General features: G+C 44.3%; 1 protein-coding gene across 1 annotated transcript in view; it reads right to left on the reverse strand.

Moving 5' to 3' along the window:
• Positions 1-3349, reverse strand: part of GLO1 (glyoxalase I) — a 26247-nt gene extending 22898 nt beyond the window's left edge. Inside the window, exon 1 of the mRNA XM_010848692.1 lies at positions 3166-3349. Coding sequence (XP_010846994.1) covers positions 3166-3249 — 84 coding nt within the window. The 5' untranslated portion in view covers positions 3250-3349. The remainder of the gene's footprint in view (positions 1-3165) is intronic.
• Between the last annotated feature and the right edge of the window lie 13255 nt (positions 3350-16604).

Raw genomic sequence — 16604 nt, forward strand, 5'->3', positions numbered from 1 at the left:
CTCTGCATGAGGTGGCCAAAGTACTGGAGTTTCAGCTTTAGCATCAGTCCTTCCAAAGAAATCCCAGGGCTGATCTCCTTCAGAATGGACTCTGGATCTCCTTGCAGTCCAGGGGACTCTCAAGAGTCTTGTCCAATACCACAGTTCAAAAGCATCAAATCTTCGGCAATCAGCTTTCTTACTTCTTGGCAAATAGAAGGTGACAAAGTGGAAGCAGTGACAGATTTTATTTTCTTGGGCTCCAAAATCACTCTGGACAGTGACTGCAGCCATGAAATTAAGACATTTCCTTGGAAGGAAAGCTATGACAAACCTAATGCATGCTAAGTCACTTCAACATGTCCAACTCTTTACAACCCTATGGACAGTAGCCCGCCAGGCTCCTCTGTCCATGGGATTCTCCAGGCAAGAATACTGGAGTGGGATGCCATGCCCTTCTGCAGGGCACCTTCCCGACCCAGGGAATGAACCTGTGTCTTTTTATGATTCCTGCACTGGCAGGTGGGTTCTTTGCCACTAGTGCCACAAACCTAGATATCATATTAAATAGCAGAGACATCACTTTGCCAACAAAGGTCTGTATAGTCAAAGCTGTGGTTTTTCCATAGTAGTCACATAAGGCTGTGAGAGTTGGACTATAAAGAAGGCTGAGTGTTGAAGAATTGATGTTTTCAAACTGTGGTGCTGGAGAAGACATGAGAGTTCCTTGGACAGCAAGGAGATCAAATCAGTCAGTGCTAAAGGAAACCAATCCTGAATATTCATTGGAAGGATTAATGCTGAAGCTCATGCTCCAATACTTTGGCCACGTGATGGGAGGAGCTGACTCTGGAAAAGACCTTGATGCTGGGAAAGACTGAATGCAAAGGAGAAGTGTGTGGCAGAGGATAAGATAACTAGATAGCATTAACAACTTAATGGACATGAATTTGGGCAAACTCTGGGAGATAGCAGAGGATAAGGAAGCCTGGTGTGCAGTAGTCCATGGGGTCAGAAAGAGTCAGACACGACTTGGCGACTGAACAACAAGAGATGCCACCCTTGAAAATCTCTATCTTCTGTGCTCCCACAGTGCTTTATAATTCCAATATATATAATCCCAGTTCCACCTTATGTTATAGTTGGTGTATGTTTGGTGCAGGAAGGAACTTCACTTTTTTGTTTATTTCAATATCCCCCAAGGTACCTATCATGCTCTTTACATATATCAGATGATCAATGATCATTGAATTTACGCCTTCTTTGAGTCAAGTTTCAAAACACTATAGTCAGTATCTAGAAGCAGAACAGGGTGGAGACTAGAGTGTGGGCTCTCCCTAGGCAAATTACTCAGCACCACTGTGCCATTGTCTACTTATATGTAACATGGAAATGAGTAGGCTTCCTCGCACAGTTGTGAGGATTAAATGAAGTAATGTACTTAACAATGGAGAAGGAATGGCAATCCACTCCAGTATTCTTGCCTTGAGAATCCCATGGACAGAGGAGTCTGGTGGGCTACAGTCCATGGGGTCGCAAAGAGTTGGACAGGACTGAGTAACTAAGCACACGCACTTAACAAACCAGGGTCTGGCACAACTCCACACATACCAGCTACTATTACTATTACACAGTCCATTTTATGTCCCCCATATGGCACCTCAAGAGCGAAAATGACTAATTCCCAAAAATAATTCCTTCAAATCAAGAGAAATCTACTTAAATTAAGAATGCATAAATTAAGATCACAGGGATTGTATTCAATCAATTTCATCAAGCTCTCTTTGGAATCTTTTTTTTTTAAATAGTCCAGTATATAAAATGTCCAATTATCTGGGAAATTAATTTACACTGAATAACTCAATCGGTATTATGTGAAATAACAAGGTATTTAACATTAAAGAGTGTAAAAATAAGATAAGTGTGAGAGGAAATGTATATATTTATTTCTTCCCCCTTAGTCTTGCAGTGACTAACATTTTTCCTAAGCTAAGTATTATCAGGTGGTAGTCAAAGGCTTTAGCAATTAGAAGTGTTTGACTCTTCACCCTGAATGTAAAAAGCAAGCAGGGAATAAAGTCAGCAACTGGTCTTAAAGGTCTGTACAAAGCACACACTCAATCTTCAAGGAATTAGAGCTTATCCAGTCAAATGAATGCATACAAAGGCATTTGCAGACAGTGTTGAGTATGCCGGAGCAAACCCCGGAGTGGCTGCCCTGTCTGAACTTGATAAGGCCTGTAGGCACCACACCTGAGTGAGTTACAACTGACTCTCAGTACAAACACGTTAAGCAAGCTGAAAAGCCTTCCTATGCAACCAGTTATTCCTCTCAATGGGTCTCAGCTGCAATAAGAGGATCAGTGAAGGAATTTCCATGATTCTCTTTGGACCTAAGCTCCAGGATTCTAACATTCCTCCCGTGGGGCACTAAGCCCAAGCAGAGGAGTAAAGCTGTTAACAACTGTAAAGGCCAACCTAAAGCGAAATTCTGGGCGCGGTTAAAGTCAGGAGCCATCAGATTGGTTTGGAGGAGTTAAACCCGGGGCCAGGGCAGTTACAGAAAAATGACAGGGTCTTCCCTGGTGGTCCAGTGGCTAAGATTCTGCACTCTCAACATAAGAAGCTCCCGATGGATCCCTTGTCAGAGAACTAGATCCCACACGCCACAACTAGGAGTTCGCCTGCCACATCTAAGACACGCCGCAAATCGATAAAAATAAATAATTTTTTTAAAAGAAAAAATAAAGAAAAATCATCCAGGCTGGGAGGATCCGGGGGCACGTAGAAACTTTCGACCAAGACTTGAGTTCTGAAACTGCTCTTACCCGCCAGGGCTATTGACCTGGGGAACACTCACAATCCACAGACAAGGACTCTGATCCTGACTGAGCCAACGTTTCAGGTAACTGTCCCAAGCCAAACAAGGTAGAGCAAGCAGGGTCACAGTCTTTCAAACAACTTAAAAGAAACGGATGCTTTCTCTGATCTCCTGTTGGGACAGCCCACTCCGATCCGTCCAAGGCGGGCGGAAGGGCAGCGGTGGCCGGATGAGGTTCAAGTCCAGAGTTCGAATCATCCAGCCCAAGCCGGGCCTCGTTGAGCCCGGGAACTGCTCCCTCTGGGGGCCCCAGCCGCGCCACGCAGAGAGGGCCCCGACTCGGGAAAATTAGGTTCTGTGCCCACCTTGGTGCTGGGGTCCGGGTCGGAGCAACAGCTGAGGGCAGCCTCGTCGGTGAGGCCGCCGGACGCGGGCTGTGGTTCTGCCATGGCCGCACTGCTGTATCACGGACGACTGTCCCCGGGAATTCAAGACGTACCCACACTCCGCCGGCTCCTAAGCGCTTTTCACCAGCGCCGGCGCGACTGCGCCCAGGGGCGGGCGCCGCTGACTTCCAGCCACTCGCTTGCTGGAAAGGAAGTTGGCTTTCTGCTGATTGGGTCCCAGTTCCTCCGCCCACAGCGCTCTACGCCCAAGACTACAATTCCCAAGGTGCTTTGCGTATGATGGAGGCCTGCGTGTGGTTTAAAAAAACAAAAACCAAACCCAAATCGGCCCGAAGAAAGTGCGGTTTCTCTATGTCGCTTGATAACCTAATTTTGTTTCCATTTAACTATTAAAGTTTAATAATCACCCATACCTCAAGGCTGCCACGTGGTAGGAGATAGGAATCTGATGAAAAGAGAATTGGGAGCTATAATTTTTAAATTATAAGGACCCAAAACGATTTTCTCAGTTTAACCAGCAGAGGATAATTAAAGCAACTCTGACTTAGTGAAAAACCTAGGTTTCGAGTTTTGGCTCCACTATTTATTAGTTCTAGGAGCCTGGAATAATTACTGACGTTTCTCTGAGCTTCCTTGATGGATTTTGGTGAGGATCAAATACGATTTAAGTTACGGTTTCACTACTTATCTAAATGTCCATGACTTTCATTGTCTTTTATGTTGATTTTGCTAAGGCATGTATTTTAATTATGTTCATTGGACGACTTAGTCATCACTGTGTTTTGGTGACTGGCACATAATAGATTGTCGATAAATACTTCATGTTGTTAAGACTAAATGATCATGACCAGTGTAAAAATAATTTAGAAAAGGACTTTATGTTAATAAATGAATGAGGCATGAGATTTGACAAGAGTTTCTAATGAAGAGCAGGGTCTTTCTAAATTAGCAAAAAGATAACAGATGGATGTCAGGAATTTGGATTGCAGGGAGTTGGGCAAAATAGAAACTAACTTACTCACCAAATCAAACAAGCAGGGCAGGGAGGCACCTAGTACCATGCACCTGGCCACCACCAAGATGTCTCCATTTCTCATCTCAGCTTCATTTTGTTCCATACACCTGCTCCACTAGTCTAGAAACCTGGAACTCTCAGCCTCTCACCAGAGAGAGAGGGAACCTCTTCCCTGAATTCTGATTTTGATAAAATCCAGAGAGGAGCCTATGATTGGCCTAGACTAGGACCTGTACTTACTCCTATGGTCAGGGCACTGTGACTGACAGCCTGGGTTAGAACCAACAGGTTGGAGTTGGGGGGTGAAGCAGTTCTCCCAAAGGAAAGAGATGCTGCTCATATAGGAAGAAAAGTGTGAAAGTTTTAGTTGCTCAGTCATGTCCACTCTCTGCAGCCCCATAGAGTGTAGCCCACCAGGCTCCTCTGTCCATGGAATTCTCCAGGCAAGAATACTGAAGTGGGTAGCCATTCCCTTCTCCAGAGGATTGTCCCAAGTCTGGGATTAAACCCAGGTCTCACACATTGCAGCCAGATTCTTTATCATCCTGTGCAAACTGAAGCATAGATGCCCACTGCAAAAAGGCGGGCAGGATAAGATTTTCAAAATAAATTTTGTGCACACCTCGTAAGGTAAAGGAATTAGAGAAGGTGAGGTTTGGAGAAAGGACGAGACCGATACTCTATAAGTCTTTTAATCACTTTTAATGAGAACAGATCACTTTTAATGAGGCGAGAAGGGGCAGCAGTCAGACCAGTGAACTGCTGCGCTAGGTCAAGAAAAGAGCAGGTATATATAGAAAACATATATATGCAGAGATACTTTCTTTTGAGGGGGTGTGTTTTTCCTCAAGATTATTTTGATTAGTTACCTTTCAACAACTGGGGCAAGGAATTCCTGAGACTGGCTGGAGACTGGGATTGGCTGGGAGCTGAACGTAATCAATCTTAATGTTCATTTCTTTCTTCGGGGGAGAAAGTTCTTTATTCTGTATAGAATGGTGGGGAGGACCTGGAGGGGAGTTTTAACTCCAGGCTATTTTGAGCCATGTAGCTTTCCTTCATTCCAGACCCTTAAGGAATATATAAAAAGAGAAAGAGAGATGGATGTTGTTAATGTTCAGGGCTTTTTCGTGCTCGTAAATAAGGGTCGGGGGTTTGTGGTCTGGGAGGAAGGAAGTCTAAGGCCCTGAGTGTTGATTTTCTATTCTAGCTGCCAAGGTCTCGAGCAGACAGTCAAGCAACAGTCTTGACTTGATCTTGAGAAATGACTCGGATTCGGTCCTGGAGGAATCCCTTGAAAAGATTAAGCAAATAAGATCCAAATGTGAATAGGAGCATAATGAATATGCATGGTCCAAGAAGGGGCAGAATGGTTTTAGAAAAGGCAGAGGAACCAGAGATCAAATTGCCAACATCCACTGGATCATTGAAAAAGCAAGAGAGTTCCAGAAAAACATCTATTTCTGCTTTATTGACTATACCAAAGCCTTTGACTGTGTGGATCACAATAAACTGTGGAAAATCCTGAAAGAGATGGGAATACCAGACCACCTGACCTGCCTCTTGAGAAATTTGTATGCAGGTCAGGAAGCAACAGTTAGAACTGGACATGGAACAACAGACTGGTTCCAAATAGGAAAAGGAGTACGTCAAGGCTGTATATTGTCACCCAGCTTATTTAACTTATATAGAGAGTACATCTGGAGAAGGCAATGGCACCCTACTCCAGTACTCTTGCCTGGAAAATCCCATGGATGGAGGAGCCTGGTAGGCTGCAGTCCATGGGGTGGTTAAGCGTCAGACACGACTGAATGACTTCACTTTCACTTTTCACTTTCATGCATTGGAGAAGGAACCCAATCCTTCTGGCACTAGCAACCCAATCCAGTGTTCTTGCCTGGAGAATCCCAGGGATGGGGCAGCCTGGTGAGCTGCCGTCTCTGGGGTGGCACAGAGTCGGACACGACTGAAGCAACTTAGCAGCAGCAGAGTACATCATGAGAAATGCTGGGCTGGAAGAAGCACAAGCTGGAATCAAGATTGCCAGGAGAAATATCAATAACCTCAGATATGCAGATGACACCACCCTTATGGCAGAAAGTGAAGAACTAAAGAGCCTCTTGATGAAAGTGAAAGTGGAGAGTGAAAAAGTTGGCTTAAAGCTCAACATTCAGAAAACGAAGATCATGGCATCTGGTCCCATCACTTCATGGGAAATAGATGGGGAAACAGTGGAAACAGTGTCAGACTTTATTTTTGGGGGCTCCAAAATCACTGCAGATGGTTACTGCAGCCATGAAATTAAAAGATGCTTACTCCTTGGAAGGAAAGTTATGAGCAACCTAGATAGCATATTCAAAAGCAGAGACATTACTTTGCCAACAAAGGTCCGTCTAGTCAAGGCTATGGTTTTTCCTGTGGTCATGTATGGATGTGAGAGTTGGACTGTGAAGAAAGCTGAGCACTGAAGAATTGCTGCTTTTGAACTGTGGTGTTGGAGAAGACTCTTGAGAGTCCCTTGGACTGTAAGGAGATCCAACCAGTCCATTCTGAAGGAGATCAGCTCTGGGTGTTCTTTGGAAGGAATGATGCTAAAGCTGAAACTCCAGTACTTTGGCCACCTCATGAGAAGAGTTGACTCATTGGAAAAGACTCTGATGCTGGGGGGGATTGGGGGCAGGAGGAGAAGGGGAGACAGAGGATGAGATGGCTGGATGGCATTACTGACTTGATGGACGTGAGTCTGAGTGAACTCCGGGAGATGGTGATGGACAGGGAGGCCTGGCGTGCTGCAATTCATGGGGTCGCAAAGAGTCAGACACGACTGAGCAACTGAACTGAACTGAACTGAACTGGATAGTTATTAGACCTTGGGCTATTTCCTGGAGGCTGTCTGATAGGTCTTTAGATAGTGCATGGTAGCTTTGGATGGAGGTGGTTAGGCCAGCAGTTCTTGTTCCAATTCTAGCTGCTATTCCTAGTCCCACTAAGAGAGGAATGAAATGATGGTTCGTTTCATTCGTTTGTGAATGAGAGGAATGGGTAGGGATTGATCATTGGGGGCTATAAAAATGTTTGGACTGGAGTATACCAGGGTGCAGGTTCCAGTCCAATTAGTAGTAAACAGAGATATGCAGACGCCCCACACAAGAAAAACGGCCAGGTGTCACAATACAACCCGAAGAAGGAAACGGCAACCCACTCCAGTACTCTTGCCTGGAAAAATCCATAGACAGAGGAGCCTGGGAGGCTGAAGTCCATGGGGTCGCAAAGAGTCGGACACGACTGAGCAACTTCACTTTGACTTTGACAATACAACAGCAGAAGTTGATGGCGAAGAGGAGTCGGGGAGTGGGGGTTTGATCATTCGTTCAAGAACAGTCAGGGAACCCACTAAGGTGGCCCCAACAATGGGAGAAGTGGAGGAATATGCTGAGGGAAACTGTCCTGTAAAGGTTAAAGAGTGTCCTGTAGGACCAGAAACATTATATATAGCTTTTCCAGTGGCAAAGAGTAAAGTGGAGGTATGATTACACATGGATTTAGGGATTATGCCCACGGGTTGGTCATATGAGATATTTCTGGAATTTCTAGATATGCAAAAAGGAGCTGGTCATAATAGTGTTACTCTCTGGGTGATAGGGCCTCCTATTGGAGGTTTTCCATTGTAGGAGGGAAGGTCAGTGAGTAAAGATTCTAAGTTTGTCCGAATTTCAGATTTGATCATTAGTGTGAAGATATTTAAGATTTGAGACATATAAAGGCTCTCCACAGTATGAGTGGTGTAGGGATATGTTATCAGTGGTCCAGTCAAGGATGGATGTGGAGAGGGCTGAATCTCCCAGAGGAGTTATAGATAGACATATCCAGCAGTCTTTAGCCAATTGTTGGTTAGATGCATTGAGGAGAGTATGGGTTAAATTAAGGGTCTGGAATAGATAGTTGAGGTGAGGATTTTGAAAGAGTTCTTGGGTCAGAGGAAAGAGAGAAGATAAAAAGAAGATGTCAAGCAACATTTGGGGAAGTGAATACATGATAGACTACTGTGGAGAAGAATTGGATTTCAAAAGGGTAAAAGTTATAAAAGGTTTCCTGCAGCCACAGGGTGAAGATGTAATCTTCAACGTGTTTGAACGTGGATCCTTGAGGACTCACAACCCAGATATCTGCCAGGAGGTGTTCCAGAAATAATTGTAGCTGTGAAACCGATAGGTTCATCTGTCATCAGTTGGGGCCAGTGGAAGCTGGGAGAACTTTAGAGCTGTAGGGCCTCTGTGAGGAACTTGGTAAGTATTAGTCATAAGCATTCTCATCATTGGGCTGCATAATCTTTTTTAGTCAAGTAATGTGCACCCAAAGGGTGATTTCTTTTAATTTTGCAGCAGTAGGGGTCAGGAGAATTACCTTGTAGGGTCCTTGCCATTTTGGGGTTAGATCTGAGTGGAACTGAACTGTCATATAGACTTTTCTCCCATTTGGAGGGATGGGTACAGGAGATTGGGATGTGGTCAAGGGAGTAGGTTATCCATATGTTGCCAAAGGGCATCTCGTATCTGGGCAAGTAAGGGAAAAGGAAGGTGGGATGGTAGTTTGGGACCGTCATGGGAGTAGGGGAATCCTAAAGGTACTATGAGCCTCCCATACATGGCCTTGAATGGACTGATATTTAGAGGTTTTTTCGGTAAGGCCCGGACCTTTAAGAGGGCTAAAGGAAGGAGTTTAGTCCAATCTTGATGAAGTTCAATTGTTAATTTGGTTAGAGTTTCTTTTAAGATTCGGTTGGCTCTCTCAACCTTACCTGAGGACTGGGGATGATGAGGAATGTGAAACCTCCAAGGAACTTGAAGGGTTTGTGCAATATTTTGGGTGATTTGGGATGTGAACTCGGGCCTGTTGTCAGACAGGAGGGAGGAGGGCATTCCAAACCTAGGGAGAATTTCAGTAAGAATAAGGTGAGTCACAGTAGGGGCTTGTTTGTTAGTAGTTGGGAAAGCTTCAATCTATCCAGAAAATGTATCTACAAAGACTAGGAGGAATTTAATCCTTTTTGCGGGTGGCATGTAGGTGAAACCTACTTGCCAATCTTGTGCAGGAAGATGCCCGCAAATTTGGTGGGTGGGGAAAGGAGGGGGGAGAGCGAATGTTAGAATCAGGGTTTGTTCTCTGACAAGTGATACAAGTTTGGGTGAGATTATTTAAATAAGCCACATTATCTTTAGTCAGCTCAATAAAGTTCTAAAGTAAAGTCTTAAGTACTTTTGCAGAGGGGTGGAAAAGGGAATGTAAATATGAAAGTAATGTGCGGATGTTAGGCTTGTCAATTTGGGCTATAGTAAAGACAGGACTAACAGAGGCGGCCTGCCTCTTTGCTTCGTGATCTGCTATATTATTATAAAAGGAAATAGGGCCATGTCACAATCCCATGTAAAGGACAGTGGTGGAAGCGATTTGTGCCTTGGAGAGACAGGCTCTGTAGCCCCAGTTGCCTGGGGCATTTAATACCATCGCAGTGTGGACTAGGCAGTTATGGTGAGAGGAACTACATTACAATAAATCGTCTACATATTGAAGTAAGGTAGTAGAGCCTAGGTCTAAAGTTTGTAGGTCTCTTTGAAGGGCTTGACCCAAAAAATGAGGGCTATCTCTAAACCCTTGTGGCAAAACGGTCCAAGTTAATTGTTGAGACTGATATGTGGTTGGATCCGTCCAGGTAAAGGCAGATAGGGGCTGTGAGGAGAGGTGTAGAGGTATAGTAAAGAAAGCACCTTTGAGGTCTAACACTGTGAAATAGAGTGTGTCGGGGGAATATGTGAGAGAAGGGTGTAGGGATTGGTGACCACAGGGTGTACGGCTATTATGGCCTCATTGATCCTGCGAAGATCTTGGACTAGACACCAGGAGTGGGGTACCTTTTTGACTGCCAGTATGGGAGTATTATCGGAGAAGGCAATGGCACCCCACTCCAGTACTCTTGCCTGGAAAATCCTATGGACAGAGGAGCCTGGTAGGCTGCAGTCCATGGGGTCGCTAGGAGTCGGACACAACTGAGCGATTTCACTTTCACTTTCCACTTTCATGCATTGGAGAAGGAAATGGCAACCCACTCCAGTGTTCTTGCCTGGAGAATCCCAGGGACGGGGGAGCCTGGTGGGCTGCCGTCTATGGGGCCGCACAGAGTTGGACATGACTGAAGCGACTTAGCAGCAGCAGCAGCATGGGGGTATTATGAGGTGAAGAGATAGGCCACAAAAGGCCGGCTTTGGGCAGTCGGGAGATTATTGGTTTAAGCCCTTGTCGGGGTTCTGTAGTCAGGGTATACTGAGTTTGGGTTGTGACCTGAGAGGGATTCTTAAGAAAAACCTGCACAGGGAATGGTGCTGAGCTACTGATGGGGCTTCGGTGTCCCAAACCTGAGGATCTATTGGGGGAAGATCAGGGAGCAGGTTTTGGGAGTGAGGGCTGGCCAAAGGTTCAGGTGCCATTTGGATGCAAAGAATTGATGTGGGATCTAAGAATGGGAGATTTAAAGAAGTTTGCAGCTTAGCGAGAAGATCACATCCCATTAATGCCATTAGGCATTGAGGAACTATTATAAAAGAATGTGTTAATGTTGTTTTGCCAAAAGAACAAAGGAGAGGAGGGGTTATTTTGGGATGAAAAAGGACCTTTTCATGAGACCCCTTTGATGGCCACTTCTGAAGGTTGGAGAGGGCCCTGAGAGGAGGTTAAAATTGAAAAGGCCGCTCCAGTGTCTATTACAGGGCTTCCCTGGTGACTCAGAGGTTAAAGCGTCTGTCTGCAATGTGGGAGACCAGGGTTCGATCCCTGGGTTGGGAAGATCCCCTGGAGAAGGAAATGGCAACCCACTCCAGTATTTTTGCCTGGAGACCATGGAGAGAGGAGCCTGGTAGGTTATAGTCCACGGGGTCGCAAAGAGTTGGACATGACTGAGCGACTTCACTTTCACTTGCAGTGTCTATTATGAACGAGACTTCGTGTCTGGTCACTATGCCAATTACCTGAAGCTCCGAGTCTGTCCACATGGGGCATACTTGGGGTCTGGAGCTTGGGCTCTGTCACTGGAATAATTTAGGCACAATTGGATCGTCTCTCAGCTCATCTGATGAACCATGGTCTGGGGTGTCAGGGCCCCCCAGAGTCTGGTTCCCGGCCCATTGTTGTTGGGCCTGAGGTGGACCCCGAGATTTGGTAGGTAGTGCCCAAGGACAATCCATTTTCCACTGGCCCCATTCTTTGCGGGTGGGGCAGGGTTTGGTGGGTGGCCGGGGGTTTGGGCAGGACTTAGCCCAGTGTCCCATTTGGTTGCATCTGAAGCAGGGGCCTGGAAGGTTAGGTCCCATACAGGTGGGCCAAGGTTGATGGGCCAAAGGGATTGAATTTTTTTCTTGGATAGCTGTAGCGAATAAAGCATATTTGGCCTTTCTTTCATTTTCTTTTTCCCTTTTCGCTTCTTCCTCTCTATTATTGAAAACTTTAAAGGCTATTTCTAGGAGATCTTGCTGAGGGGGTTCAGGGTTTTTGGTGAATATCAGGGGCTGACTAACTTATGAACTGGATGTGTAAGTATAGGAGTCCGGCGGGGGTGAAAATATCCAGGTTATTGTATTTCTGGACTGCTTCAGTAAGCTGTGAAAGAAAAAGGGCAGGGTTTTCATCCTTTTCTTGAGTAGCTTCTCTAATCTTATCGTAGTTCACGTGAATGTGAGAGTTTTTAGCATTCCTTTTAGTAAACAAGTGATCGTATGATGTAGGTACCAGACACCGGCATTGCCAGCTTGATATGTCCACCGTGGCTCAGTTAAAGGAACTGCATCATCAGCCACTGGATTAGTCCTATCTTGGTTATGGAGCTGATCAGCATGAGTTCCGGCTGCCTGCCATATCTGTTCCTTTTCATCAGGGGTTAAAGTGGCATTTAGGATGTAATAAAGATCATTCCAGATTAAATGATATGCTTGTGTAAGGCAGAAGAATTCCTTTCTATATCTAGTAGGATTTTCTGAAAAAGATCCCAATTTTTCTTCAGTTTGGCTCATATCGAAAATTGAGAAAGGCACATGAACCCGTGTAGGCCCTCTGGTCCTGCTTATTCTCTGAGTAGAAACATGTGTTTGCTTCGGGACCCGGTCAATGGAGGGGGAGTGGAAATCTCTTTTGGGGTTTTGGGGGGTCATTGCTTCCCAGTTTGGAGGAAGAAGGGCTAGAGGGTGAGGTCTTGTCTCTGGAAGCCTCATCTCCGGGGCGGTAGGAAGGAGGCTCAACCGCTGGGTTGAAATCAGGAGCTGAGGGTTTAGGGGGCCTTTTAAGGTCTTTAGATTTGGATTCTTTTGTAGTGGAGGGGGAGAGAAAACAGGAGGTTTGATAGGTAGAACAGTCCTTGCAGAGAGAAGGACGGCTTCTAAGGTTCCAGAAGTCTTGAATACAGGGGACCTCTGAACATTTGCCATTCTGTTTGATGAAGTTAGTAATATCTGATAAAATATTAAAATAGAAAATCCCAAACTCAGGCCAGCGGTTTTGGTTATCCAATTTGTACTGAGGCCAAATTTGAGTACAAAGTGACTTGAGTTTATGACCCTTGAGATTAGTCAAGAGTAGAGGTTTGAGGTTTCATTTTACGCAGGCCAAGGGAGAGTCCCGCGGGACAGATTGGCTTGACCCCATAGCAAATGGCTAGCAACTGTCTGGTCGAGAGAAAAGTTCGTCACCTAATCCTTCGACTGGGCAAAGGAAGAGAGAGAGACTCTGAAGGAGGGAAGGGCATCCCCCAAGTCCCTCTCCAGAGGGCCTTTTGGCTGGAGGATTCCCCGGGAACTCAGAAAGGAGGATAGTCTATGGCGCCCTAGAATACCATCCGAGCTTACCTGGGCTACTGGGTCAGGCGTGAATTCGTGGTGGATGGAGGGAGGTTGAATGGCAAAAGGCCTCTGTCCTGGAGTTGGTCAGTTTCTCAAAAAAGAGAGTGTAGAGAAAAGAGGAAGAGAGAAAGAGAGAGAGAGAGGCCAATATTCCTTGGGGTATGTGGAAAACCAATAAAGCCCTTACACAGGGCTTGTATGGCTCACGAAGGCACAGGGCGTCCTCTAGAGGAGATCTTGAAAGCCCAGGCGGGAAAGTGAGCTTGGCAGGTTTCCACCCTCCAAAGAGCTGGCCGTGGAGAATGAGAAGGAACCTCAACCTCCTGGGTTTTGCCACCAAAATTGTAAGGTAAAGGAACTGGAGAAGGTGAGGTTTGGAGAAAGGATGAGACCGATACTCTACAGGAACAGATCACCTTTAATGAGGCGAGAAGGGGCAGCAGTCAGACTGTGAACTGCTGCGCTAGGTCAAGAAAAGAGCAGGTATATATAGAAAACATATATATACGGAGATACATTCTTTTGAGGGGGTGTGTTTTTCCTCAAGATTATTTTGATTAGTTAGCTTTCAACAACTGGGGCAAGGAATTCCTGAGACTGGCTGGAGACTGGGATTGGCTGGGAGCTGAACATAATCAATCTTAATGTTCATTCCTTTCTTTGGGAGAGAAAGTTCTTTATTCTGTATAGAATGGTGGGGAGGACCTGGAGGGGAGTTTTAACTCCAGGCTATTTTGAGCCGTGTAGCTTTCCTTCACACTTGGTACTAACTTACCGGGGAATATTGAGTAAAAACTCATTGTACTAGAATTACAGTACTTAGACATGGAGTACTTAGACCTTAAAGCTGCTAAACCCAGGGATTGAGGCAAGACCTTCAACACACTGTGTATTACCAGTAAATTTTTGCATAGGAAATCCAGATGAAATAAATTTGTCTGAAATATTTTATTGAAAAGACATTCCAAACTGTTTTTCCTCTAACCCCTCTGGTGAATTTCCCAGAATATATGAGAGATAAACCATATAAATGGATAGGAAGACCCAATATCATTAAATGCTTTTTCCTTTATAAATTAATACATTAATGTAATTCAATTCCAATTAAAATCCTGATAGGTTTTTCAATGAATTGAATAAGCCAATTGTAGATGCTAATTTTAGAACCCCAAATAGACAAGACACATTTGAAGAATAAATAAGGGGAGTATCCTAGTGGCCTAGTGGTTACGATTCAGCGCTTTCACTGCTGTGGCCTGGGCCGAGGAACTGAGATTTCCCAAGCCATTTGGCAAGGCCAAAAAAAAAAAAAGTAGGGAAACCTACCTATCTAGATAACAAGAGTAAGGGACTTGCTTGGTGGTCCAGTGGTTAAGAATCCACCTTCCAACGCAGGGACACAGGTTTGATCCCTGTTCGAGGAACTGAGAGCCCACATGCATTGGGGCAACTAAGCCCATAGGCCACAACTACCGAGCCCAGGAGCCCTGGAGCTTGCACACCACAGCTAGAGGAGCTCTGGAGCTGCAACGGAAGACCCCACATGCCACATGAAGATTCTGAGTGCTGCAACCAAGACCTGATGCAGCCAAGGAAATGAATAAATAAATAAATGTACAGGAAAACAATACGATGATGGCACTGGTATAGATCAATAAATGGAAACTCTGGCAAGCAGCTCTAAAACAACTCCAGTAATCCCCAACTCCTGGTATTTATGCTCTTGAGTTAGGCCCTCCCTTTGAATATAAGTTTGGTGACTCACTTCTAAGAAAGAGAATATGGCAGAAATGATGGGCTGTAACTTCCGAGTTACACTATGTAACGACTGTAATTCTTGTCTTGGGATCTCTCTCTCTCTCTCTTTTTCTCCAATCTCTACTAAGAGGGTAAGTTAAGCTGCCACGTTGCGAGCAGCACTATAGAGAGACCCAGGTAACAAGGAATTGATGTTCCCGTGAATAGCCAGTCAGGACCTGAGACTTGCCAACAACCACGTAAGTGAGCTTGGAAGTTCTCTCCTAGGGAACTTTGAGATGACTGCTGCCCCAGGTGACTCCTTAACTTTGATTTTGTGAGAAATCTTGAGCCAGAACTACCTGGCTGGTCCACTCCCAGATTCCTAACCTACAGAAACTATGAGATAATAAATTTTTGTTGTTTATTAGCTGCTAAAGTTTTGGAGTAATTTGTTATGCCGTGATACACAGCTAACACACACATGCATGCACATGAAAATTCGATTTAGATCAGAGCTAATACTGCAGATCAGTGGGTAAAGGATGACTTTTTCAATGAACTGTGCTGGAACACTCTCATTTATCCATATAAATAAAGTAATTTTCTCCATTTCATACCATAAAGAAAAACAGAAGTCCAACTGTATTAAAGATATAAAAGTGAAAAGGCAAAACTTAAACATGTAAAGAATAAGGTATCAGAGAACTGCTTTATAAATTCATGGTAGGAATTTCTTAATGAGATGTAAAAGCACAAAATATAAAAGAAAAAATATTCTCACTAAAGCCCACCATTAAAAAAGGAAAAAGACAAACCACAAAGGGGGAGAAAGTAGGGGAAACACACATAGCCAACAAAGGATCAGTATCCATAACATGTAAAAACCCTTACAAATCATGAGAGAAAGGTAACTCAATAGAAAAACTGTCAAAAGAGAAAAATAAGCAGTTTACAAAAGACAAAACACAAGTAGCTAATAAGTATATGAAAAAATGCTCTAACTTGCTGGAAAACAGGGAAATGCAATTAAATATAAAAATGAGGTTTCTTTCATATTCTTCTGATTGAGAAAAATTTTTAATTTTGTTGTCTATCAGTATCAAGTATTGTTGTGAATGAGGAGCAATGTTTGCTGGTGGAAACCAAAATTATTATAAACATTTTGGAAAATAATTTGACAGTACCTAAAGTAAGCAAAACATTCAAACATTTGGGTAGTTCACAAAATTTAGAACTAGTTGAACAATCCAGGTCTTGGGAGAAATAGGAATAAAGACTTTCCATGGATTCAGGATAGTTTCTCTGGATTCATCAGTAGACCGATTTGCTCAAATCCCCTTTTATCTTTGTGTGTCTCCATTCAAGATTTACAGTCTTGCCGAGAGTCTAACTAATCTAGTTTTCACATGCATATCCCCGCAGGGCTCTGAGACCAGTGTCCTCCAGAATCACAGGACAGGAGAAATTCCCCAAACCCAAAGGAAGGAGGGCTGGGCAGACACAGTTTACAGTTTTGTGATAGCAATGTAAAACATTCTTTTATCATATTTCAAATAGGTTATGGTTGTGACTAGGAAGACTGATGATTTTTTGCATAGTAATATTGCAAGCAGCCATCTAACAGAATTCTCATATTCTTTTTTTAAAAATTGATTAATTTATTTTAATTGGAGGCTAATTACTTTACAATATTGTGGTGGCTTTTGCCATACACTGACAAGAATCAGCCATGGGTGTACATGTGTCCCTCCATCCCAAACCCC

The sequence above is a fragment of the Bison bison genome, unplaced genomic scaffold, assembly GCF_000754665.1.
Source record: "Bison bison bison isolate TAMUID 2011002044 unplaced genomic scaffold, Bison_UMD1.0 scf7180017864270, whole genome shotgun sequence".
In the NCBI taxonomy this organism is placed as follows: domain Eukaryota; kingdom Metazoa; phylum Chordata; class Mammalia; order Artiodactyla; family Bovidae; genus Bison; species Bison bison.